The sequence below is a fragment of the Phocoena phocoena genome, chromosome X (assembly GCF_963924675.1).
Source record: "Phocoena phocoena chromosome X, mPhoPho1.1, whole genome shotgun sequence".
NCBI classification, from domain to species: Eukaryota; Metazoa; Chordata; class Mammalia; order Artiodactyla; family Phocoenidae; genus Phocoena; species Phocoena phocoena.
The window spans coordinates 41,877,778-41,904,574 of NC_089240.1; the positions used below are offsets into that span (position 1 = coordinate 41,877,778).

At 48.3% G+C, this 26,797-nt stretch overlaps 2 protein-coding genes across 2 annotated transcripts; both read right to left on the minus strand.

Moving 5' to 3' along the window:
• Positions 1–4,605: 4,605 nt before the first annotated feature.
• ELK1 (ETS transcription factor ELK1) lies at positions 4,606–17,540 on the minus strand. The gene is made up of 6 exons (XM_065900964.1): positions 17,463–17,540; positions 10,021–10,264; positions 6,913–7,362; positions 5,743–6,210; positions 4,955–5,056; positions 4,606–4,869 (listed from the first exon to the last, which is right to left on the minus strand). The coding sequence occupies exons 2-6, from the start codon at positions 10,228–10,230 to the stop codon at positions 4,771–4,773; spliced, it is 1,329 nt and encodes a 442-aa protein (XP_065757036.1). The 5' UTR covers positions 10,231–10,264; positions 17,463–17,540; the 3' UTR covers positions 4,606–4,770.
• A 1,232-nt stretch (positions 17,541–18,772) lies between these two features.
• UXT (ubiquitously expressed prefoldin like chaperone) lies at positions 18,773–25,207 on the minus strand. The gene is made up of 7 exons (XM_065900971.1): positions 25,193–25,207; positions 24,909–25,015; positions 23,856–23,937; positions 23,653–23,720; positions 23,277–23,384; positions 19,079–19,142; positions 18,773–18,863 (listed from the first exon to the last, which is right to left on the minus strand). Exons 2-7 carry the CDS (start codon positions 25,004–25,006, stop codon positions 18,813–18,815), a joined length of 471 nt encoding a protein of 156 aa, XP_065757043.1. The 5' UTR covers positions 25,007–25,015; positions 25,193–25,207; the 3' UTR covers positions 18,773–18,812.
• Positions 25,208–26,797: the final 1,590 nt, after the last annotated feature.

The window sequence follows — 26,797 nt, forward strand, 5'->3', positions numbered from 1 at the left end:
AAATTCCAGAGCCTGCTTTAAAAACAGGAATCTTGGGCTTCCCTGGTGGCACAGTGGTTGAGAGTCCGCCTGCCGATGCGGGGGACACGGGTTCGTGCCCCGGTCTGGGAGGATCCCACGTGCCGCAGAGCGGCTGGGCCCATGAGCCATGGCCGCTCAGCCTGCGCGTCCAGAGCCTGTGCTCTGCAATGGGAGAGGCCACAACAGTGAGAAACCCACGTACCGCAAATAAAATAAAGTAAAATAAAAACAGGAATCTTTTTAATCAACAAAAAGGAGTCTAAGAATTAGGAAGGCAATGTCTCATTTCCCCTGCATCCAAGGAGGAACACCATTCTGCAAATTATAACAAGGTTGAAGGATTTGATTTGGTCAGGTGTTAAAACAGAACTTTCTCAAGAATACTGGTCTTGCTTCATGGGTGATAAGGTGTGTTGACATATCCATTACAGATGTACTGTTTCCTGATAACATAAGCCTGTCTTTGAAAGTGTGCTTTGAACTAAGGGGTCTTGTTATGCTTCTAGGACTTCAGACATCAGTGGTTATCCTATGAAAACAAACTCCGCAAGAAACCTGTAATTCTGGTTGGCTGCTTTATCTAATCACCTGTTGGCCTGGTTAATAATGTTATAATCAATACTTCCTTTGTTCCTAAACTGTATACCTACTCACTGGATTCCCTTGGGAAGAGGACTGTCACCACTTTCATCTTCTACACGTTTGGGCAATAAAATGACTGCAGAGTTCTTATTTAAACAAAGACTGAGTCTTATCTCATGTAATCATTGCAACACCACCTAATATGATGTATTTGTTTGTCTGTTGTCCTCACTAAAATGCCAGCTCCACAAAGGCAGGGATTTGTGTTTGGTTTTGTTAACTGCTGTGTCTGGAGGTCCTGGATGGGCACCAGCAAACAGTAGGTGCTCAATAAACCTCTGCTGAATGAGTAAATAAATGCAATAAACAGAACTTTAGAGATTCTGATAAGCGTGAAGATGAATAATCTGGATTGGAGGTAAAAATGCGAGCATCACGGCAGGGAGAAGTAGTGTCTCAAGTGCCGGGACTGGACCAGACCACCTGGAGAGGGCTTGGCTCGTGAGAAGAGGGAAGGGAAGCCCAGGCAAAGCCCCGGCAAACTCCAGCATTTCACGTTTTGGAGAACTGGGAGAAGCCAGCCCAGGGGCCTGAGGAGGAAGAGGACAGATGGAAGAGGGCTTTCCCCTAGGCCTGGCACATTCCATCCATGGGCTCTCACACACGAATTCAGCCTCAGTCATTTTCTCTTTTTCTTTTTTTTACATATTTACACACACACTTCTGAATTTACAGTCTCTCTCTACTATAGTCTCTTACGAACAAGCTTACATACATACTCAAATGCACAGCCTCTCCCAGCCACCCAGGGAGTTGTTTACTGTCATTGGCCCCCAGTCTTACTATGGTCTCCTTCGGCCAAGACCACAGTTACCCTTACGGGTCAGTTTTGCACATCCACACAGAGTCACGCCTTTTTTTTTTTTTTTTGCGGTATGCAGGCCTCTCACTGCTGTGGCCTCTCCCGTTGCAGAGCACAGGCTCCAGACGTGCAGGCTCAGCGGCCATGGCTCACGGGCCCAGCCGCTCTGCGGCATGTGGGATCTTCCCGGACCGGGGCACGAACCCGTGTCCCCTGCATCGGCAGGCGGACTCTCAACCACTGTGCCACCAGGGAAGCCCCCAGAGTCACGCCTTTTGATAGGATGTTTCCACCGCTCACTCGGGCCGTCATCTTCTCACACACACAAATGGTTAGTGATTTATAGCCACCACTGGTCTCTCTGGAAGTTTCTCGCGCACACACCCACACCCACAATCACTCTTTCTCCCACCTCTTCACACTCACACCCATTCTGCACACCCAGAGTCACTATGGTAAGAGTTTCACACACATACACAATCGCACAGCGTCTCAGACACTGTCTTAGTCGCCTAGTCTCACATTTCTTTGCAAGCAGCTTCCAACATGTCCAGTCCTTGCTCTACATCCTTTAATAAAGTCTCTTGCAGTTTTACACAGACCCACACAGTTTCTCAGACACTCTCCGTCACTCGTTTTCTCACTCTCAGTCACCTAATCAGTGTCACGGTCACTTGCCCTCACTCAGCCTCTGACATCCTGTTGTTACTAATTCACCAATGTTACTAGGCTCTCAGTAAGTCTCACACACAGAGCCTCTCATGGCCCGTCTTAGTCGTTTACGCCATCATCTGCTGCATCCAGCCAGCGTATTGTGTATCCTCAGACACAATTACAGCCTCATCAGTTTCTCACACACACTGATCACCAGACCACATGGTCTCTATGTCTCATTTACTCTGTTCCAGTTTCTCTGTTTTTCACCAGCATGTAGTCTCTGGTTTACAGTCTCTCATGAAACGTTTCACACTCTCACATGCTGCTCAGTCATCAGTTTTCTCTCCAGCGGCACTGACTTCCTTCTTTTTTACTCATTGCCTCTCACTCACAGTGAGGTGGTCTCTAGCTTACTTTCACTCACTCAGTCTCACCATCATTTTCTCTTACAGAGTCCCTGAACCTGTGGGCTAGACCGGAGTAGTAACTGCAAATCAATCTGCCACTAAGCTCAGGTATACACCCACACATGTACACACACACACACAAATTACAGCTTCTCACGCTCTTCCAGTTGCAGCCACATTTTCTCAGTCTCTCACGCAGTCTTTGCTAGTTTAGTCTCACAGGAATGGTTTTCATACACACAATTGCATATTCTGGTATCTTTCGTCTCAGGCACCCATCTGGCCTCACAGACATTTTCTCTCATACCATCAACCTCTCACACATGCACTCCCATTACTTTAGTTGATCCAACAGCCTTGCGTGAACAGTTTCATGCACAAGCCATCTCCCAAACGCTGAGTCACCTGCTTACTTACAGTGAAGTTCCTTACCTACGCACGGTCCCTGACGATCTCTATGGCACTTTCGTGCTCATACAGGCTCTCACACGTTGTTTTGGTTACTCAGTCTGTTTTGCTCACCATCAGCCTGTTCAACAGTGACTGATGCGCAGTCCCCACTTCCTTCTCATAAACATTATTTCACACACACCACCAGTTTCTCGTATAGTACCTTAATCACTCATTCAGTCTTACAGTGGTTTTCTGCCACCCAGCCATGATTTCTCACATAGGCACAATGTCAAGTTTGTGGTTACAACTTCCACTCTCTCAACACATGGCTTCACAAACGAACGTGCGCAATCACAGCTTTCCATAGTGTTCTCTTTTTCACACACCTGGTTGCCAATCTACAGTCTCTACCACTGTTTCGGACACACATCACTATGCTCTCTCGCTCTCACGATCAATCTCACACCCTCACCGCCTTTCACACAGTCACGCCTTTGCACACAGTTACTCCCAATGGCTTTAGGGGAAAAAAAATGCTAGCAGTCTCCAGCATCACCTTTAAAAATATATATTTACAGGAACAATTCCCCATTCTCTGGGACTCTTAGAAAAAAAGATCCATTTTTGGGGAAGTAAAACAAACAGTGGAGACAGGTGTAGCACCGTCCCCCAAATCACCAACCCCCAGGTCCCCAGGCCCAGGCTGGGCCGGTGCTGACGGGAAGTGAACCCAGGAGTCCTTTGAACCCGCCCTTCTCCAGCCTGGAATTCACACAGGACAGGCTTTATGTCCCTCATTCCTCCCTCCCAACTCCAGGGACACTTAAAGGGTCCTTTGTACCCGCCCGCAGGAAATTGGGGGGCTGGGAGGGAGCTGAAAATACGTTTGGTATCAAAAATAAACACTTGGGGGCGGCAGGAAGACCCCCCCAAATCCCTTCCTTCCCACCCACCCTATCTCAGATATAGGAAGAGATGCCTCCCTCTCCCCTATTGAAAAGCCCTGTTTAAAAATAGATTATACTATCAAAATGGCAGGGGGTGGGGGACAGGGAGACCTGGAGTACTGGTTGGAGGGGGCCCCCCAGACGGGGACCACTCCCCAAAAAAACCCTCCATTGGGAGGTAACAGGCAGGACCCCAGGAGTTTGGCAGACACAGGAATGGCTTCTCAGGGGAAGAAGAACAAAAGGGGCATTCCTCCCCGGCCAAAAAAGGTGGCTGAAAAAGGACAAGCTGTCTGAGAGAAAGGCCGGGGGAGGTGGAAATTCCCATTCCCAAGGGTGTGAGTCTTCCTTGGCCAAAACTCCCAAAATGTTAAACAGCAAAAATTCTTCCTGGACCCTTGTGGAGGGCCAGGAATAATAAACTACAGCAATCTAGCTCTTCTACCCACACCCCAAAATGGAGACAGGGCTTCCTCAGCTCCCCAAGGGCAGCCTGAGAAATAAATAAAGTTAGTTCCTTCTCAAGCCAGACCCTGAAAATCTCACCTTGGGGAAAAAATGTGGAGATGGGGGAGATGCCCTCGCCAACCGCCCCCGCCCCACGAAAGAGTTGGGCCAGGCTCCTCCCAGTGGCCTTCAAAAAATAAATAAATAAACCGTCCCCACCACTGCAGTAGGAGACGTGTAAGAGCGGCCACTGGGGGACTGACCAAGAAGAGAGAAGTTGTATGTTTTCTGTTGGAAGGGTTACTGAGAGATCCTTTTTCCTAAGAATCCCCACCCAACCATGACCACAGCACGAGTCTGTCAGCTGAACTACGTTTCTCCTTGAGACGGCTGGCTGGAGAGAAGTTCAGGGCATAGATGGAGTGACCCCAGAAAGGGGTGGTGGTGGTGATAGTCATGGCTTCTGGGGCCCTGGGGAGAGCACCACGGGGGTTGAGAGGCCATCCACGCTGATGGAAGGGATGTGCACCTGGGCGCTGCCACTGGACGGAAACTGGGGACAAAAATAGGGAGAGGTCATGGATTGGGACCGTGCTAGGGCCTCTCACCCTTTCCGAGATGGGGGGAGCTGATCCTACCTGGAAGGAGAGCTTGGCCGGGCTACGGGGTGCAATGGGACTCAGGGTGCTCCAGAAATGAATGCTGGGGGGCAGCGAGCTGGGCGTCAGCAGCACCGGGGTCTGTGGGGAAGGGGTGGTCAGGGCGCAAGTGAGCAAGAGGGCAGGTGTGGGAAAACCAAAGGAACTTGGTTCCAGCCCCGCCAGATTTCCCACTCATACTTATGAGATCACTCCTCAAAAGTACACAGGCCTAGACCATAACTACTAAGGCCATGCCCGTGACAGCTCTCCAGCTTTACACAGACAACCCCTTCTAACTCCTGAGGGCCCACCCCAGCCTCATTGGGCAAGACCACCTACAAGACCCCACCCACATGCCGCTTTCAAACCTCACCATCCCAGTAGCTCAGGGTCAACTTCCAACTCTTATCCCCCACCTGCATACCTCACAGGAAACCCGCTAAGCAAATCCCAGACCCAAAAGCCCCGCTTAGGTTCCTCAAGCTATGCTCCAACCCAGAAACAGTTCCTGCAGAAAGTCTCTCGGGCCCCCCAGTCCCTGCCCACAGAACTCCCCAGACCTGCCTTCTTTTGGGGACCCGACCCCTCGGCATTGCAGGCTCGTTCGCCTTGTAGCAATCAAGCCCCGTCTTTCCGCGCAGCCAACCCCACTCGAAGGCTCCACCCTCCCAGTCACTCAGAGGTAACCGTATTGGCCCTCGCAGTCAGCCTAACTCCTCCCACCACCACCCCGCCCCAATGCCATTCATTCCAGGTGCCAGCCCCGCCCCTACAAAGGCTCTCACCAATGTGTGCGTAGGTAGCAGGGAAGGCGTCAGCGCTGGGCCTGGCGCCTGCAGACCGGAACCAGTTCCCGATCCTGGAGTCCGTTCGGGTCCCGGCCCACCCAGCAAGCTCGGGCTGAGTGGAAGCTCCAGGTCCCGGGGCTTCCGGCCCTTCTGAGGCTGGGCGTTCTCCGTGGTGGAAGTTGTGGAAGCCGCAAGGCCGCCCACCGGCGCCGCAGTTTCCATAACGACCGCAGGCAGCCGGGCTGGCACGCCCTCCGCGGGAGGGGCTTCTGGCTCGGCCTTGGGCTCAAAGGGCTCGGCCTTGACGGCTTCCAGGACAAACCCCGCCTCCCCAGTGGCTGCAGCTTCTAACTCTTCCTTGGGCTCTTCCACTTTGACTTCTGGGGGCAGTGGTCGGCCCAACCCAGGCTCCATATTTGGCTCTTCGGATTTAAGGTTTGGGGCCTCGGGTGGGGTCAGGATGACCTGGGAGAGGAACAAGTGCAGAGGGGGTGCCTAAAGATTGCTGGGGTAGTGAAGCCAATTATTTCCCTTGGAAAGCAGGACCTGGTAGTGGGAGCAGGTCCTCCAACAAGACGTGGGACTTTGCCAAGGAAGTGGGGCTCCTTCTGGAGTAGGTCCTCCTATCTGGGGGCAGGGGAGGGGTGAGACACCTGATAGCGGCACAGCTGCCTTTAGGGGCGGGACACCAGGAGATGCTGCCCCCATTCACGAAAGCAGTGGTTCTCAGAAATTTGCTTTATGGACCAGCAGCATACGCCTCACTTGGAAACTTGTTAAACAAGTGCAAACTCTCAGACCCATCCACAGACCCACATAAACAGACATTCTGGGGGGTGGCCCCCCGAAATCTGTGGCTTAAAAAGCCCTCCAGGTGCTTTCTGATGAGTGCTAAAAGTGTGAGAACCAGTGCATTAAGCAAACACATTCAGGACACCTGCTACATGCTGGGTGCACTACTAATTGTTGTGTGCTTAATTTCTTTCTTCCTTCCAAGGCTTTGCATAGCTTTCCTCCCCATCCCTTTCTCCAAGGGGACTTCTGTGTCCCTCCTTCCACTATATCTCCTTTAATAGGACGTTTATGTCTCCCCTCCTCCCAGCCCCCCTCCTCACTTGGGAATTGTACATCCCTCCTCTTGCTGACTTTCCATACTCTAGTCCTTACCTGGAGAGGCAGGCCGGCCTCCTCAGCCTCCAGGCAGGCCTCCAAGGGGCTTGGACTGGTGCTCCTGCCCCCCGAGGGGGGCACTGCTGCTCCTGCAGGGGCGGTGTTGGGGAGCACTGTGGAAGGCCGAGGATGAGAGGGTGGCTGTGGCTGCGGCTGCAGGGACTGGATGGTGAAGGTGGAATAGAGGCCCGAGCGCATGTAATCATTCCGGCTGCTGCGTGCCAAGCCGCCTGGGCCTGCCACTCCTGCACCCCTGGGTGTGCCTGGCTTCCCAGAGGCAGTGTCCCCGGGGATGGCGTGTACAGCTGTGGTGCCCACATTTGCCACAGTGGAGGTGACAGACACCTCAGGCTGGGGCGGGCAGTCCTCAGTGGAGCACCCCGCGACCTCGGGGTAGGACACAAACTTGTAGACGAACTTCTGGCCACTCACTTTGCGGATGATGTTCTGGGAAGGGGGAGACAGGATAGAGGGTCTTAGAAGAAAGGGCCAGGGAGGGTATGGATGGTGAGGGGGTGAAGGGGTGTGTCTCCTATAGTGCCTTTCTTTCCTCGTGCCCCTCTCCTGTCCTTTTACATATACACCGTCCCACCTCAGTGTCTGCCTCCCCATAGGTTCCCCCTCCCAGCTTCTTTCACAGCTCACTCATCTAATTTGGGGTCTCCTCCCTTCTCTTCCAGTTTCTACCGCTCTCCCCCAACCTGATTCCCCTCTCTGTATTCTCCCCCAGCTTCTCCTCCTTTTCTGTCCCCCCCGACCCATAATCCTTCCTTTAGTCTAATGCCCTTCTCCCCTCCACATCTCCTTCCTGTCCATCCCCCTCCAAGTCTCCCTCTGTCACACTCTCTTCATCTCCATCTGTCCAGTTCCCCCACCCCCACCTCAGATACACAAAGCCACACCCACGGGCTCCTCTCCACACTGGGGCCCACGTAGGGGAGTAGATCCAGGAGCAGGCTTTCCTCCTGGCTCCAGAAACCAGGAGTGTCTGTGGGCTAACAAGGGCCAGGCCCTGGGGCTGGCTGCCAGGACAGTTTTGGAGTCTAGTTTATGCAGTAAGACAGGAAAATGAAGTCACTGATAATAAATGTTGGAAGAGACTAAATGAATGTAGAAGAATGTGGTGATGAATTGTTAATAAACATGAATTATTACAGGATTATTTAAAGCTCTTGACACAGACGTGGAACAGGGCAAGGTCATCAGGGAGGACAGGATGAGGAGCCTCATTCTTAATACTGTTGGGGAGGTTTAAGCTGAGGCAATTGGAAAATGAAGTCACTGATAGCAACTAACAAGAATTTAAAATACTGGTATAAATATTGGGAGAATCTTAAGGCTGGCTTGGGTGGGTCACAGAGCACGTTTGGGGTATTTCAGGACAGGTCTGGAGGCTCTCAGGGATATTCTGGTGGTCTCAGAGTACAGAGTGAGGCAGCCTCATTATTAATATTGTTTTGGAGGTTTGAGCTGAAGGATTAAAATATAAAAATGGAATAAATGCTATAAATGAGTTAAGGGTGTGCAGCACAGGTCCAGGGCTGTTCTGGGGGACAAGAGGTATCTGGAGGGCACTAGAGCACCCTGGGAACATCTTAAGTGTTGTTCATGTATATCACAGGGTGGGTCTGTGTTTCTCAGAAAAGGAATGAAAAGGAGGGTTCATTAATATTGTTTTGGAAGTTTCAAAGGGGGTTGAAAGGAAGGGGAATTGGATGAAGGCAGTCAAAAGGTACACACTCTCAGTTATAAGAAAAATAAGTACTAGGGATGTAATGTACAACATGATAAATATGATCCACACTGCTGTATGTTACATATGAAAGTTGTTAAGAGGGTAAATCCTAAGAGTTCTCATCACAAGATTTTTTCTTCCTTTTTCTTTTATTTTGTATCTATATGAGATGATGGACGTTCACTAAACTTATCGTGATGAACATTTCTTACTGTATATAAGTCAAATCACTATGCTGTCACCTTAAACTTAAACAGTGCTGCGTGTCAATTATATCACAATAAAACTGGAAGAAGAAAAATATTGTTTTGGAAGTTTCAGGTAAAGAAATAAGAAACTGACGGGACTTCCCTGGTGGTCCAGTGGTTAAGACTCCGCGCTCCCAATGCAGGGAGCCCGGGTTCGACCCCTGGTCAGGGAACTAGATCCCGCATACCGCAACTAAGAGCCCGCATGCCACAACTAAAGATCCCACGTGCTGCAACTAAAGATCCCGCACGCAGCAATGAAGATCCTGCATGCCACAACTAAGACCCGGTGCAGGTTTATTAAAAATAAATAAATAAACAAATATTTTTTTCAAAAAAGAAATAAGAAACTGAAATAACTGGCATAAATATGGGGGGGTATCTAGCACTGGTTTGGGAGTCTGAAAGGGTAAGGAGAATGTATAATTTTAGCTATAGGAATAAGATGATAAAATAATTGATATAAATATTGGAGTGGACCAGTGTTGCTCTGGGAATACAAGAGGATGGGGTGTGGAGCAGGCATTATACATGTTGTTTTTGAGGTCTTAGCTAACAGAGTAAGAGATAAAAAGAATTGATAAAAACGTTGAGGGTCCTGGAGAATAAGGTAAGGAAAAGTTAGTATAATGCTGTCATGGAGGCTTTGATTCTAAGAATAAGGATATTCCAGAATTCTTATTCTGGGATAAGAGCAGATTATGAAATAACTGGGGGAACCCAGGACTGGCCCAGGATGAGGAAGAGTCATTAGTAATAGAGTTTTCAAAAGTTTTGGCCAGAGGAATAAGGCAAGAAGATGAAATGTCGTGCGGGGCACGGTGCGACAGCAGGACTTTGGGTATCTCAGAGAGAGTGGAGTGAGTAGGGGGTCAGTGTTAATGGTGCTATGAAGGTTCTAGTCGAAGCTAAAATAAAATACAATAAAACAACTGAGATAAATGCTTAGGGGCCCCCATGTTCGTGTAAGAGTACCAGAGGATGGGGTAAGAAATGGTAAATTTTAATATCGTTTTCAAAGTTAGAGCTCTATCAATTTGGGCAAGAAAATGACGTAACTGATTTAAATGTTTGGCACAGGCGAGTGGGTGGGGTTCCTGGCCCTAGTCTCAAACACCTTACCTTATCATAGTAGTACCGCAAGGCCCGGCTGAGTTTGTCATAATTCATGTTGGTCTTATTCTTGCGCAGCCCCCAGAGCCGGGCCACCTCCTCAGCATCCACCAGCTTGAACTCACCGCCATCCCGGGAGGTCCAGGAGATAATGTGGCCATTGCCTTGCTCTCTCAACAGCTGCAGCAGAAACTGCCACAGCGTCACAGAAGGGTCCATTGCTGCGCGAGCGCTCACGCCATCCCAGGGGTACCTGGAGGGCAGAAAGCTCAGAGCTGAGAGGTTGCAGACACAGGAAGGGGAAGAGGTCAGCAGGAGGTGGATTCCTTTCTTGCCATCTTGCCTCCACCTCTGTCTCCAACTGCCACCACCATTCCCTGAACGCCCTCAGCCTGGCTTTGGATGACTCCTGTAATGCGATGAGACTTCCGGGGATACTAGGATAGCGTGAATGTCTTCTGCGTGTGGGACAAATGTGAACCTCTGGGGTCCAGAGGGCAGACTGTGATACGCAGAATAATGCCCCTCACCCAAAGATGTCCACATCCTAATTTCTGGAACCTGTGAGTATATTATGTTACCTGGCAGAAAGAACTTTACAGGTGAATTTAAGGTTATGGGCCTTAAGCTAGAAACTATTTGGGTGAGCTCAATCTCATCACATGAACTTTTTTTGTGGTTACAATATACCCTTGTTGCCTATTTATTTTATACAAATCCTACAACCTCAAGGAATTGAATTCTGCCAACAACCTAAACGAACAGGAAATGAATCATCCCCTAGAGCTTCTGGAAAGGAATACAGCCCTGCCAACACCTGCATTTTAGCCTGGTGAGACCTGTGCTGGCCTTCTGACCTCCAGAACTCTAAGAGAATAATTTGTGTTTTAATCAGTTTGTTATAAGTTTGTTATAATTTGTTATAGCACGAATAGGAAACTAGAATAAGGCCCCTCACCTGAACATTTTCATTTGCATCTTCTACCACATCAAATATTAAGTTTTCCAGGAGGTTCCTTATGCCAGCTCCTCGCAAAGGCTGTTCACTTCATGCTGGGTTCCCTTCCTCTGCCTGGAAGTCTTCTCCATTGTTCAGTTACCAGCCCCAAGGGCCTTGCCTTTATGAAAATTCCTGACACTGAATGTCTGCTCTCTTCTGTCTGTCTATCCCACGCTCCTCTGACCTGTCTCTGTCCCTCTGTGTTCTCCTTCTTGACAACAGCAATAATGAACATTTATTGAGTGCTAAATACATGCCAGGCATTGTACCAATCAGAAGCAATATGGCCTACTGGACAATCAGCCCCTCCAGAGCCAGACCGCCAGGGCTGGAATCCTGGTTCTGCTACTTGTTAGCAGTGTGACACTGGGCATGTTCTTTAACCTCTTGTGCCTCAATTTTCCCATCTGTAAAATAGGGATAATAATAATACCACCTAGCTCATAGGGTTATCGTACAGATTAAATATACTATGCCAGGGGTATGATAAGCTCTTATGAAATATTAGTTTCTAATTTGTTCATAATTCCTTATCTGCTATGCCAAAACCTGATCTGAAACAAAATAAGGCCTTTTGTGGTCTTCACTGATCCTCACTTGGTGTGACTGTTCATACATCTATCTTGCTGCAGAAATCTGAATGTGGCTGATTACAGAGCCCACTAAGGGTGTTATGTAACATCTTGTATGTATACCTTGTCACCTTTTTAAAATCTGAAAAATGCAAAATTGTGAAACACATCTGGCCCCAAGGGTTTTAGATAAGGGCATGTAGACCTGGATTGCTATTTTTATAGCTATTGACTCATTTCTCTCTCATCACAACTTTGGGAAATAGGTACTCTTATTATCTCTAATTTACAGATGAGGAAGCGGAGGCACAAAATGTCTAAATGACTTGTACAGGCCACACAGCCCTAAGTGGCAGAGCCAGGATTTGGACGCAGGCAGCCAAGTTCCAGGTGTCTGATCTTTTCAACCATTAGACTAAACTGCCCCTTGCACTGACTGCTCCCTCAGCATGTCGAGCAGAGAACAGGACCCTCCTGGCGCCCCCACCCACCCCATAACTGCTCCCTTTGCTGAGTGTGAATTGGAAATAAACATGAGGTTCCTTTTCCTTAAGGAATGAGCTTTCATCAATCAACTGTTCACCCAGCTGTTGGGACTGTTGGGTTAATAAGACCTTCCAAATCGGAAGGTTTCAAAGAACCTCCCTCTATTATTTATAGCTTGAGTCTTTAATCTGTAATGAAATACAGTCTGATCCTCTTATATCTGAGCTATTCATTCTGAAGTTCATTCTGCAGACACAATTTTAGGCAATTATGTAAGTCACAAGGCCACGAAGTGTCCAGATCAGAGTCCCATCATCAGAGACCTTGCTGGGTTTTTATTTGGAAGGCCTGTTTGTTTCAGAGGCACAAAGAGACCAGTGACTCCTGGTGGTGACAACAGGCAATTTTACCAGTTCCTCTTTCAGTAGCTACAGAATCTTTTACTTAAGGTGAAACCTGACGGTTGGCTTCAAGCCTCAGCAGCACATGGGGTTTTGTATTTTGTTTATTATCACGTCTCCCACGTGACCCCTAATAAGAGTTCTAGTCATATGCCTCACTCAGATGTGTTTACTTCTCTTTATTTCGTTCATTTAGCAAGCATTTTTGGAGGGCCTACTGTGGGCCAGGTGCTGGGGATACAGCAGTGAATACAACAGTCAAAAATCCCTGCTCTGGTGGAATTCACATTTTAGTGGGGAAGACAGACAAGAAACAAGATAAACAAGAATATGTCAGATGGTGATAAGAGCTCTGGGGGAAAAAAAAACAAAACGAAGCAGGGAAGGAGTTGTTATTTTTGAAAGGGTAGTCAGGGGAGGGTAGTCACGAGGAGGTGATATTTGAGCAAAGACCTAAGAGAGGTGAAGGCGTCAGGTCTGTGACAACCTGGGGAGCAGCCATCCAGGCAGAGGAAATAGGGTGAAAGGCCCTGAAGCTGGAGAGCCTGTCAGGTCAGAGGAAGGGAAAGGAGTCTGGCGTAGTCGGAGAGAAGGCAGTGACGGGAAAGTAGCAGGAGATGAGAACAGAGGGGCAGCAGAGGCCAGACTGAGTAAGGCTTTTTCGGGCCCCGGAAGAGCTTTGACATTGACTCTGAGTGAGACAGGAGCCATGAGAAGGCTGTGAATAGAGGGGTGACAGCCTGTGATTTGGATTTTAACAGGATCCCTCTGGCTCTTGTAAGAAGAACCAACTGTACAGGCTGAAGAGGCCACTGCAATAGTCCACGTAAGAGATGGTGGTGACAGCAGTGAAACTGGTGAGAAGTGGCTGAGTTCTGGATAAAATCTGAAGACAGACTGAACAGGATTTGTTGGCAGATAGGATGGGGGTAGGGTGGAGTGAGAGAGGTGCCAAAGGTGATTCTAGGTTTGTGGCCTGATCACCTGAGATGGCAGCACTGTGGGAGAGCAGGTTTTGAGGGGAGATCAGGAGGTCAGTTTTGGAGATGGTCAGTCTCAGAGGCCCTGTGAGATACCTACGTGTATGCCAGGAATAATACTAATCTAAACAATAGGAACCAGTCACAGAGCCCTTACTGTGTACTGCAAACCATTTTAGTCACTTAACTCATTCAATCCTCAAACCAACACTATGGGTGGGCATTATTATTACTCTCCCGTTTCCCAGATGAGGAAATGGAGGCACAGAGAAGTAAAGTAACTTGGCTAAGGTCACACAGCTGGAATTTAGCAGAGCCAGGGTTCAAACCCAGGCAGTTTGGCACTAGGCAGTGATCCTGGACACCTTGCTCCACCAGCTCTCTATAGAGCAAAACAGAAGGGTAAGGTCCTACAGGGGGACAGGGATGCTAATTTACATAGGGTGAGCAGGGGGGGCTTCCCTGAGGAAGTGACATTTAAGCAGAGATCTGAAGGAGGGGAGATGGCAAGCCATGCTGACATCTGTGGGAAGGGTGCTTCAAGCACAGGGAACAGTGTGCACAAAGGCTCTGAGGTGGGCCCAAGCTTGGCATGGGCACCCTGAGTTAATCCAATTCCCATCTCTGAAAATATGTATGTGCTGTTCTCCCTGCCAGGAGTGCCCTTCCCCCTTCCCCACACATGATGAACCCTTTATTACACACATCATCAAGTTCTGGTATCTCCCAGACAGAATTAATTCTTCCTCTGTGTGATCCAATGTGCCGAATAACCTGTCTGTCCTTGCAAATGTGTTCTTCTCTCTGGGTCTCCAGCCTCGTACTCCTGTCCTGTTCTAGCTGTGTGACCTTGAGCGAGTTACTCAACCTCTCTGGCTCTGCTTCTGTACCTGTAAAATGGGGGATATGTCACCCTCAAAGTAAAGTATCTGCAAGATACACCTACTCTCAAAGGCCTTTGTGAGGATTAAAGGTCAGTGTATGTAAAGGACTTAGAAAAGTTATCTCTGGGACATAGCAGACACTCAAATGTTACAATTAGCTGGCGTGACACTCTTCTCCCTCCCCAGCCCCTCCCCCACAATCTTATGTATCAGTATGGCCTCACCATCTGGCTCCCACCACCTTTCTGACCTTGCCTCCTACCTCTCCCTCCACTCTGCTCCAGCCACTCTGGCCTCCTTCATGGCCCTTGAACATGCCAGGCACAATCCCACCTCAGGGCCTTTGCACCGGCTGTTCCTTCTGCCTGGTACACTCTTTCCCTAGGCATTATGGCTCCCTTCCTGAACTCCTTCAGGCCTTAATTCAAGAAGCACCTTCTAAGTGAGGCCTGCCCTGTGCCTAAGATTTCAACCACCCTGATACTCTATTCCTACCTTCCCTACTTCACTTTTCCTCCTTAGCACTTGTCTAACATGCTAACTAATTAGACTTATTTATTTATACAGTCTGCACTATTAGCAAATGTCTGCTCCACAAAGGCAGGAATTTCTGCCTGTTTTGTTCCCTCCCATATCCCCAGAACCTAGAATGCCTGGTGCTCTGTAGGTGCTCTGTAAGTGTTTGTTGAATGAACAGTCCCGACTAACCAGCCTCTTTTAACTAGCTCTCTTATGCCCTCTTCATCTCCATCTGCCCCCTACCCTGATTTATCTGACATTATATTTTTCCATTCAGTCGTGCAATAAATTCTTATCAAGTACTGGATAAGAATTTTAGGTGCTGGAGGCCCAGCAGTAAATAAGCAGACAAAAAGAGTCCCTCATGGGACTCCCATTCTAACGGGGAAAGACAATAAATATGACAAACTGGTAAAATATACAGTGTGCCTGACAGTGATAAAGGGCAAAGACACAAATAAAGCAGAGAAGGGGTCTAAGTCCTGCTGGCTGTGTAGGTTCAGATGGTCAGGGACGGGTTGACATTTGAACAGAGCCCTGAAAGGATCCACACAGAGAGGGGGGTAGAGTGTTCTGGGCAGAAAAAATAGCCAAGGGAAAGGCCCCAAGGCTGGGTCACACCTGGTGTTTTTGAGGATGAGTTAGGAGGCCAATGTGGCTGGAACAGAGTTGGGGGGCGGTGCATAGGAGGTAAGGCCAGAGAAGTTACTTGTTTTATTAACTCACAGGTATTCTTTATTTACATTGGAGGGTATTCTAGTTCTGATTCCCCCATTTAACCAGTGAGGAGAGAGGTGCAGAGAGAAAGTGGTTAAGCCACTAAGGTCACATAGCTGCTGGGATCGGGGGTGGATGGGTGCTGAGACAAGGTGTGGAATGGAGACAGCTCTGCAGGCAGAGGGAACAGCAAAAACAAAAGCATGGAGATGGGAACTAATTTGGTTTTTAAGGAGTGGGGCCTCGCGTGAGGTGAGATGTAGTGAGAGAGGAAAGCCTCAAAAATTATCCTAGGGGGCTTCCCTGGTGGCGCAGTGGTTGAGAGTCCGCCTGCCGATGCAGGGTACACGGGTTCGTGCCCCGGTCCTGGAAGATCCCACATGCCGCAGAGCGGCTGGGCCCATGAGCCATGGTCACTGAGCCTGCGCGTCTGGAGCCTGTGCTCCGCAGCGGGAGAGGCCTCAACAGTGAGAGGCCCGCGTACCGCAAAAAAAAAAAAAAAAAAAAAAGTTATCCTATGTTCTGAGGGGTAACCTAACCTGGTACCTACTGATCACCTCTGTGTAAGGTATTTAACCTCCCTATGCCAAACTTCCCTCAGTACCTAGCTCATAGGGTGGATTAAATGAGCTCATTAACATACAGCATTTTGCCTGGTACACAGTAGGTGCTCAATAAGTGTTGGCTCCTATTGGCATTATCACTATCATTAATGTATTCATTTACTGGAGGGAGGCAAGATGTCTTACTGGTTAAGAGTGTGTATGAGAGGGTGTGTTCTAGAGTAAAAAAGTCCTGGGTTCAACAAGCACACAGGCTGATCCACTATTAAGGAGGGAGGGTGGCAGGGAAGGCCACAGACTGATCCAGCACAAGGAAAGGAGGCGGGAAATAAAAGCACAGTCTGACCCTCCTGGAGGGATTACAAAGCACTGGACTCACAGGAGGGTATACTGGAGGGGTGTGAATGCAAGCACATGGGTGGCAGGAAGGCCAATGAACAGATCCACTGAAAAGGTGTGTGTGTGTGTGTGTGTGTGTGTGTGTAAAGGCTCACCTTATTTACTAGGGGCAAGGAGAGAAGAAAAGCACATTGACTCATGCACAATAGTGGAGAGGGAGAAAAGCCACCCCACAGACTGATTAAAAGGAGAGGGGGACAAGGCCATGGACTGGGCTACTGAAAATGGGGAGATATAAAGCACTAAACTGACCCACTAGTAAAAGGAAGGGAGAAGAAGCCCAAGGACTGGACTGATAGTCTACAAAAAAGGGAGGACAGGGCAATGGGCTGATAAGCAGGAGGACGTGAAAACAAGCATTTAGACTGATCCACTGCAAAATGGTGTGTGTGTGTGTGTGTGTGTGTTTGATAAAGCCATAGACTGATGCATTGGGGGATTGGAAGCAGGAATACAAATTCACAGATTAACTCACTGTTGCGGGGGGGGGGTACAACGCTACGTATTGACTCACTACAGGAACAGTAGGGATGAAAAAACAAGGCCACAGACGGGGCCCCTGAAAGTTGAGGACAGGAGAATACAAACACTCAGACGCACCTACTGTCAAGGAGGTGGACATTGCCAGAGACTGGTCCCCTATAAGCGGGGATCTGGGGCAAGACCACGGCCGAGTCTACTGTAAGGTGGGGTGGGGAGAAATTCAAGCACGCAGGCCGACCCATTATAAAACAGGAAGGGGGGTTAAGCTACGGGGCAAAGGGCCAAAGGGAGGGGACAATAGCACAGGTAGGTCCACCAGCCGAGGTGGTGGTGGTGGGGAGTCGAACACCAGCAGGCCACAGGCCAAGCCACATCCCCCCGCGCGGGGGCGGGAAGGATACGTAGGGTCACGGACCAGGCCCTCCACCCTCCAGGCCCCGGGCTCACCTGTGTGTAGCGCAGCGGCGGTGTTGGCAGCTCCGGGGGGCGGGGGCTCCATGCGCGGCCCCACCGCCCCCCAGGCCCGGGTTCCGAGGCGACGGTGGTGGCGGTGGTGGCGGCGGCAGCACCTAGAAGCCGCCCCTGCGTTTCCCCACTGCTCACGTGGGCCCACGAAGGAGGAGCCGAACGTTCCGCTGCTCGCTGATTGGCCAAAGTACCGTGGATCAACGGTGCGGCTTCCAGGGCTGGGGAGGCGGGCCTTGCTCCACAGAGCTATGTTGTGATTGGCCCGAGGGGAACTGATGGAACGCAGATGGCCGCCTGGGTTCCGAGGGGGCGTGCTCGGCCCCGCCGGTGCTCCACACTGATTGGTTCAAGACAGATTGCTAGGCCATGGGCGACAGACAAGGTTCGGGGGACGCCTGCCTCGCACTGATTGGCCTATATGGGATTGATGGAAGACAGCCAGCGTCCGAGGATAGGGGTGGTTAGGCCCTGCTTTCTGCTTATTGGCGGCCGAGGGACTCTTAGCTGCCAGAACCCCTAACGGGGAGGTGCCAAACTCTACGCAGCTCAGCGGAAGCGGGACTTGTATAGAAGTACACAGGCGTAGCAGCCCGCAGGGAGGAGGTCTGGCCAGGGTTCTGCGTAGGCGGGCAGGGTAACTCTGTAGTGATTGGCTAGAAAAGACGAATTTAGAACCGAGCAGCTGCCAGACTAGCGAAGGAGTGTTGAGTGGCGGAAACTAAATGCCTACGGGGGCGGGTCGAGCTGCAGCCAGTAATAAAGCAGTGGAATCAGGCTCTGCATCGATTGGCGGAAGCTGGACTCAACCTAGAATAGGGGCTGGACCAGCCCTAGGCCCATTGCTGGAAGCTGGAACTACTGATAATTAGAAGCTGGGGCAACGCCAAAGTTGGGCCTAGACGGGTGTGGGTGTAATTTAAGGTACCTGAGAAATGACTGGGGTGTGGGAGAAGGGTAAACCCTAGGGCCAGGAGTGAAAGGCTGCCTTGGGGAACAAACCTCCACCCTGAATCGGCCCATTCTCTAAGGTAACTGAGAGTATTGTACAGGAAAAGAAATGGAAGGGTCAGGTGGGGGCCCAGATTGTGAAGGCGATGGTATAGAGGGCAAATCAGAAAGTCAAGTGGCACATTCTGCCAGGGGACAGGCTGAAGACGGGACTTAAGTGGTTTTTAAAGGTTCCATACAGACTGGATCTCTGGGCCTCCTAGTAACTTTGTGCTTTAGAAACAGGGCACTTTCGCAAACAGCAAGGGTTAAGGGGGGAAAGAAGGGCCATATGACTCAAAGACATTCAAGCTCTTTAATGTCAGGGGAGGTAGGAAGAAGTCAATGGTGAGGCTCCGGGAAATTCTGCAGGCCTTGTAGTTCTCTAAGCCCCTGAAAAAGAGAACAGAAAAGACTGAACGGAGCCTGGGTCCAGGCCCTACCCCAGGCTTGCTCAGAACTCCCTTCCCTCCGAGCCAGCTTGGCTCCAATTTGACTCCAGTTTAGGAGGAAAGATGGTACTTCCCATCTCTGGCTCTCTCTCTTCCTCAGGTCACCGCCCTAAACATTTGGAGATAGTGTCTGGGAATGGGGTGAGTTGCTCTCACCTCTAGCAACATGTGGATATGGGCCTTGATATTCATGGAGTCCTTGGTGAGGCTGTCGCTGAGCCTGGAGAAAAGAAACAAGAAAGGGCAAAGTGGGCCCCACTTATGATCATGAGGATGATGCTTCCTCATCATTTCAGGAACTACCTACATCCTGGATGACTTCCACACGGCAGGTGGTAGGACATCCGATTACCTGACCTGCTCCTATGCAGAGACGCCTGGCTGCCATCTGGACGGCACAGATTCAGAGACATTTATTGAACGTCTACTCTCTGCCGGGTCGTTTTAGGTACTGGGGAGATAGCAGCAAACACAACAAACAAAAATCTCAGCATCGTGAAGCTCAAATTCTCATTAAGAAGGACAGTGATGGAATAAGACATGGAGTATGTCAGATGGTTGTAAGTACAATAAAAAAATTAAATGATAAGAGAGGATAAGGAGTGCAGGCATGGGGGCTGTAATTCTAATTAGAGTGCTTAGGGATGGCTTCACTGAGAAGCATTTGAGTAAAGACTTAAAATGAAGAGGCGAATCATGTGAATACACGGAGGATGAGTGTTCCAGACACAAGGGGCAGCAAATGCAGAGGCTCTGAGGTGGGAGTGTACCTGGCATGTCTGAGGCACAGCAAAGAGGCCAGCATGGGTGGAGAAAAATAAGCGAAGGTGGGGTGTAGGAGTTAAGGTCACAGAGGGAAGTGGGGGAGACAGATCATGTAAAAGCTGCCAGGCCATGGTAAGGACTCTGGCTTTTACTTTAAGTGAGATGGGAGCCAGGGGATGATTGTGATCAGAGAAGGGATGTGAAACAACTAGGGTTTAAGAGGATCCATCTGGCTGCTGTGCGGAGAACTGACTAGGGATAAGGACAGCTAGTGTGGAAGAGGAAGCCCAGTGAGGAGGCTATTGAAATAGTCCAGGTGAGAGATGCAGACTCACACCACAGCGGCAGCAGTTGAGGTGATGAGAAATGATTGGATTTGGGATATATTTTGAAGGTAGAGTCAACAGGATTTACCAAAGGAGGATGCTGGGTACGAGAGAGGACTTAAGAAAGACACCAAGGCCTAAGCAACTGGGAAGCTGGAGCTGCCTGAAACCACTCTGGCTCTGGACTGTTGAGTTATGTGAACTAGTCAATTCCTTATATCTATGCCAACTGGGACCAGTCTCACCCAAAAGAATCCTAATTGATACAAAGGATCAAGGAAGGCCTTTCTGAAGAATGAGTAGGAGTTAAACAGTAAGACGGTCTTTTCCACAAAAAGTCCAAGAGGCAGGAAAGAGCTTTTTGAGGAGCTGTCAGGAGACCAGTGTTAGAAATTAAGCGAATGGTGGAAGGAAAGAGGCACAGGATAAGATCCAAGAGGAAGGAAGGGGCTAGATCATGCAGGGTCTTGATATCATGATAGGAATGTGGATTTTATTGGCTGAGCTATCTGTCAGTGTAGGAGTGTTTTAAGGAAACAAAATACTGTTAAGAAAAGTAGAAGGCAACAACATAGGATGTCAAATTGGGAAAAAATAGTATGAACCCATTTATATATCACTATCTCCCAAATTTATATTTTCAATGCAGCCCTCTCTCCCGAGTTGAGGAGTTTTAACTACATCTTCAGAAAATCTACTTCAGTGTTTAACGAGCACCTTACACTTAACAGGTCCTAGACTGAACTCCTGATCTTCCCCTCCAAATCTGCTCCTCCCTTATCTTCTCCATCTCATAAAATGGCAATTCCATCCTCCTAGTTGCTCAGCCAAAAACCTAGACTCCTCTCTTTTTCTCACACCCCACGTCCAATCAAGCATTCTATTTAAAATTGCAACTGCTCCCTCGGAGGCAATGTTTCTCACCTCCAATCCTTGTTTTTCTCTGCAACATTGTCAACCTGTGACATACTACATCCTTTACTTATTTGTTTACTGTCTGTCTTCCCTGACTAGAATGTAAGCTGCGTAAGGGCAGAGATTTGGTCTGCCTTGTTTCCCACTGTATCCTCAGGAACAAAAACAGTATGTGGCACATAGTAGGCACTCAATGTACAAGCTTAGTCTGTGAAAGGTTTCAACGCTTAAAATAAAAAAGGAGGAGAAAAGAATAAAGTTTACCAAATGCTAGTTGTAACACAAAAGGGATATGTTTAACTTATTGCTACTGATTAGTATATAAGGCAGTGTTAATAGTCATATGGTTATTCTGTTTCTTCTATAATCATGTCTGCTTATGGGTATGGATGTGTACTCCTTTCTCTGTAATCAGAAAGAATGTACACAGAGACCTGATCCTCCCACTCCTCAAAGAAACAGACTAAGAACAGGAAGGACTGATAGGCCATTTTGGTTACATAAAATAACCTGAAAGAAAGTTACTTTAAAATGTGTCCAGAATAACCAAGTATTTTAAAGAAGAGAGCGAGCTACACAGACTCAAATCTTCATCTCCTAGAAAGATTCAATTACTACGGAGTCCTACTAATTATCATAAAGTAGTAAGAGATTCACATTTCTCATCACACTAATAGACCAGGTCAGTAAATCAGAAAGACCAGACAGGGGGCAGGCAATGACAAATACCTCATTTTGGGGAAAGACATCAAGTTTCATAAAATTAAAACCTATTTGAAAGGCTCAGGAATCCTGTGTCATAACAAGGAAGGCTTTGTCATAAAAAATTGGACTTGGTCTAAATGTCCACCAAGTTCAGAATTGCATTGGCCTATGAAACCAGGTCCCTCGACCAAACTATTCACCAACTGGCCTGATCAGTAAGACTTAGAAATCCCAGTGGGTCTGAGGCTCATTTGGGTCTATGGACACTGAAATCCTGAAAAGGTTTGAAAAGAGAAGAATTACTGCAACCTAAGGGAGGCAACTCTGGAAGAAATGAATGTAGGAATAAAGAGAAATATAACCTAGAAGGAATCTTAGATCGGTGGGGTTCACACTTGTGAGATGTTGTTAATCTAAGTGTATTTGCTCAGCGTCCCCTCACTCACTCCTTCTGAGTGAGTGAATGCTCACCATTCTCGGCAGCTCCTCCTAACATGGCAGGCACACTGGTTGCCTTGCCAGGAATGCTCTTCCCCAGAGAGCCCTATGGCTTGTTCACTCAACCAAGTGACTCAAATGTCACTTCCTCTGGGAGGCCTTCCCTAGCCACATTTCAGACCTCCCGTCCACACTCCCAATTCCCGTTCCCTGCACAGAATCTTAAACTCAACTGGAGCCCATCCTTTATCCCCACATTACCTCCCCATCACCACCAACAGAGATCTGCTTCAATCCCCACTTAAATCTATTTCCAGCATATGCTTTTAAATTCATTCAACAGAGTGCCTACTATATGCTATGTGCTATTCTAGTGACTTGGGATATAGAGAAACTCTCTCCCTTTGCAAAGCTTATATCCTAATGCGAGGAGGCAATGAACATTGTAAAGAAGTAAATTACACAGTAAACATTAGGAGGTCATAAGTGCTAAGGAAAAAAAGAAAAAGTAGAACAAGGGAGGGGAATCAGGAGTGCCAGGGGTTGCAATTTTAAAGTTAGGTTATAGAAAGCCTCATTGAGGAAGTGACATTTAAGCAAGACTTAAATTGAATAAGGAGAAAGGAAGCAATGCAGGTACCTGGGGAAAGAGTGCTGTAGGCAGAGAGAAGAGCCCCTGCAATCACGCTGAGGTGGGATCATTCTGAGGGTGTTTAAAGAAGCCTGTGAAGGTTAGTGTGGTGAGAGCACAGTGGATGAGCAGGAAAATTAGCAGGAGGTGAAGTCAGAGGTAATTTGTTTTATTGTTTCTGATTTATAGGCTGAGACCTCCAGGATCTGGTCAAAACTGTGCTGATGTGTAACAGTTAGTCCTTCTAGAAGGTAAGCCTTCTAGAAGGTAAGCCTTCAAGGAACCCTTCTGTCTTGTTCCCTGCTGCCTCCCCACCACCAAGCACAGAGCCTGGCACACAGCAGATGCCCAATAAATTTTTGTGTGAGTGAACAATAAAAAGACCATTTATCAGTGCTTATTATGTTCTACACCTGGGGCTAAGCTTTGCATCCCCACTTTCCTCAGCCCTAGCTCTGAGGGGGAGGGGAGATGGGTTCCTAAGTATCATCCCAGGCAGCCATGGGGAAAGGGGGAAGAAGGGTGTGGCAAATGGTAGTGCTTTTTAGGCACTATCCTCATGCAATGGACTTACTCTGTGAGGAGACTGCTCTTACGATCAATGAACCTGAGAGCTTCTGCCAGTGTCAACTCCAGGAAAAAACCATATCCAAGGGCCACATAGATCCGTGAAGTGTCTGGGCTAAGGAAACAGTGGTTAGAGGAAGCGGGGAAGTCCTTATCACTGTTTAGCACACCACACAGTTTGAGATTTTTTTTACTCCCCTCTCCCCCACCTTCCCAAATTGAAGCTCTGGGTGGGCAGGAATTTTGTCCTATCTTATTTACTGTCACATCTCCAGCACCTAGCAGTGTCTGGTACATAGCAAATACTCAAAAAAATTTTTTTGTTGAATGAAGGAAAGGGGAAGCTGAACCCTGTGGGCTCAGAGGGGTGGGTAGACACTCACACCACTGTGTCAACGAAGAAGTTACAGCCCAAATCCACCTGCATATATAACTCCGAGTGATTAGATTCCTGTGGGGCCGGGGAAAAAGAGGTAGGGATCAGTGGTCAAGTTTTAGGTTAGGTGACAGGTTTTGGTCTGGGGTATCTCCTCTCTTCCCCCTCCTTTGCCCACAAAAAGATGGTACCTAACCCTGGCATCTTTACCTGGAGTCGCTCAATGACATTTCTCAGTTGAAGGTATTTGGCCAGCTGCTCATATACCTTGTCGCGATGGTCCAGCACCTTTCTAATGGGACAAGAGTAAAATGGTGACCAAGAGGAAACCCTGTCTCTCTTGGAATACCTCATATCATGACCCTCTGAGACTCTCATGTCACCATGTCCTAAAGAGGTGTTTTAGTGCAGAAGTCAAGATTTGAACTCTGGGTCAGACTACTTCGGTTTGAATCCAGGCTTTCCATTTTACTAGCTGTGAGACTTTGGCAAGTGAGTAACCTTTTTGGAATTCAATTTCCCCATCTTTAAAATAGGAATAACGAGTATTACCTCACAGAGTCATTAGAAGGATTAAATGAGTTTACTAAAAAGCATTTAGAATAGTGCCTGCCAAACAAGAAGCTCTATATATGTGTTAGCTATTATTTATTAGTATTATTTCACTCTACTCCCAATGCCTCCCTCCAATCAGGATACCCCATTCTCACCCTAGAAAATAATCCTCCATCCCTTTTAGGATGCTCATAATCCTAGACCTGAAAACTCTACTTCCTCCTCAGATTAATAATGATAGGAATAATAATTTTTCATACTCATTGAGCCTCTAGTATCCAAGTTAAATCCTTTACAAGGACTGAACACGTTGAAAACTCAAAACCACCACATGAGGAAGGTTGCATTAACTTCCCCATTTCACAGATGAAAAAACTGAGGCACAGAAACTCGAGGTGAGGTACAACGTGTTCACACGTAAAACGAAACGGCCAAGTCAGGATTCGAACCTGAAAACTCGCTCGTAACCCTTAACGCCATCTGAACCCGCGCATGCGCGGACACACCCTCCATTGAGACCGCCATGTCTTCCCTCCCCCCCCCCACCCCGTCGCACCCCGGATATCGCCCCTCCTACCCCCTCGAATGGCGCGCGGGGCCGGGTTCCGAACGCCTCACCCACCAATCAGAAGGACACGCCCTGACTTCCAACGCCCCGCTCACCACGTGCACCGCTCCAAGCGCCCCGCCCCCTACTCTGTCACTCACCTCAGGTCCCGCTGCAGCACGTCAGAGATGAAAGCCTCGTAGCGCAGCACTTTCTCCGCGGTGGCCTCCACGGCCCGCCGTTTAGGGGGCGTCGCCATGATGGGCTCCTGAGGAATGAGGAGGGGGAAGACCACGATAACCACTCAGTTTGCTCTCAAGCACAGTACATCTGCACCCTCTCAACGTTAGGAGTGGGGTCATCCGGCTCAAACTGGGGGTTCAGCCTTCTGCCCCTCCCAACTCTGGGACCCGGTCACACAGGCACACCCAAACGCGGCCGTTACCTGAGAGCCGCCGGCAAAAAGAAGGGTTGGTAAGAACCTTAGCTTCCGGGTGGCGCGGGTAAATGACGTACAACGAGGGTGCTGGCCAACCAAATAACCAGGTAGTGTGGGATGGTCCTGAACGGAAGAAAACGCCTGAGAGAAGAGAAGGGCGGGGCTTTACAAAATCCTATGAGATTAAGGAAGGCTGCAGAGGGTGGGAACCGGGACTGAGCGCGGAGCCTATGAGGACAGTGCGTGGTTGGTGGGGGTGAGGTTTAATGGGATTTGGCGGGTTCCAGAGGAGGCGGGACGCACAGGTGGAAGTAGAGAGAGTAAAGCGTTTAGTATTTAAAAGTAGGAGCTTCACAAGGACATCAACTCGGTGCTTTGTGACCACCTAGAGGGGTGGGATTGGGGTGGGAGGGAGACGCAAGAGGGAGGAGATATGGGGATATATGTATGCCTATAGCTGATTCACTTTGTTATACAGCAGAAACTAACACACCATTGTAAAGCAATTATACTCCAATAAAGGTGTTGAAAATAAATAAATAAATACATAAATAAGTCCGAGCTTCAGAAGCAGACGGGCTAGAATCGATCATGGATCTGGTCTGTAAAAAGGAAAGTACATCCTTGTATCGCCCTGGATTTTGATTTTTCACACGGGAAGTTTGGGTTTGACTCCCGATAATGGAAATGACTGTGAGCATTAAAAAAACGTTTTTAAAAGGAGACAGTTTTTCTAAAATGCACCTTTGATGACTCCAGCTCTGTGGCCCGCAATCTAACTGAGGTTCAAGCAGAGATTGACAATGCAGTATGTCTAATCACGTCATTTAATAGGGGCGTCAAATGGAGGGTCACTGAAGTCCTCTGCCCAAGACAGGTTATCCTGTAGCTGAAATAGTTCCTATGTTTTTATTTAAATGTGTAAGCTTTTTATTACTTTATTTTTAAGCGCTCAAATTACCGAATGGATTTATTTCCCATGTTAAATTTTCAAATAATAGCATCTAACCCAGTAAGTCCAAGCCTGAGCCTGGAGGAGAACCTGGATGCTGGATCCCCCAAATGATATTCCCACCTTCAGGGCCTAGAGCACCCAACCCTATCAGGGAAGTCTCCCCAGATAATTTGCGGGTTTACGTGTCTTTTAAGCAAGCTTTGTTTCAAATACTCAAAACCTGAGCAAGTCAAGCTTTTCTTTGCCCTTAGAACAAGATGATTGCAAAGGAAATATTGTGAGTTAAAAAATTTTTTTTGTAAATCTTCTCATGTTACATATGGTTACAATTACATTTAGTTTGATCAAAACAGACACTAGGTAGTTAGACAAATATTATCGAGTTAATCTATATCATTTTCTTGTGAAAAAAGGTGTTACATTTATTATCTTTACTTAACATGGAGAGCACAGAGTTCTGATGAGCTGGAGATGGGTTTGTGCAAGTCTATTAACTTACATTCCCCCCAAAACATTTTTTTTCTTTTTAAAAATGTTTCCAACTTTATTTTTTACATTTCAAACCTACAGAAAAGTGGGCACTGAACACCAATATAGCCTTCACTTAGATTCACCAAATGTTAATATTTGATAGCATTTGCTTTCTCTCGTTTCAG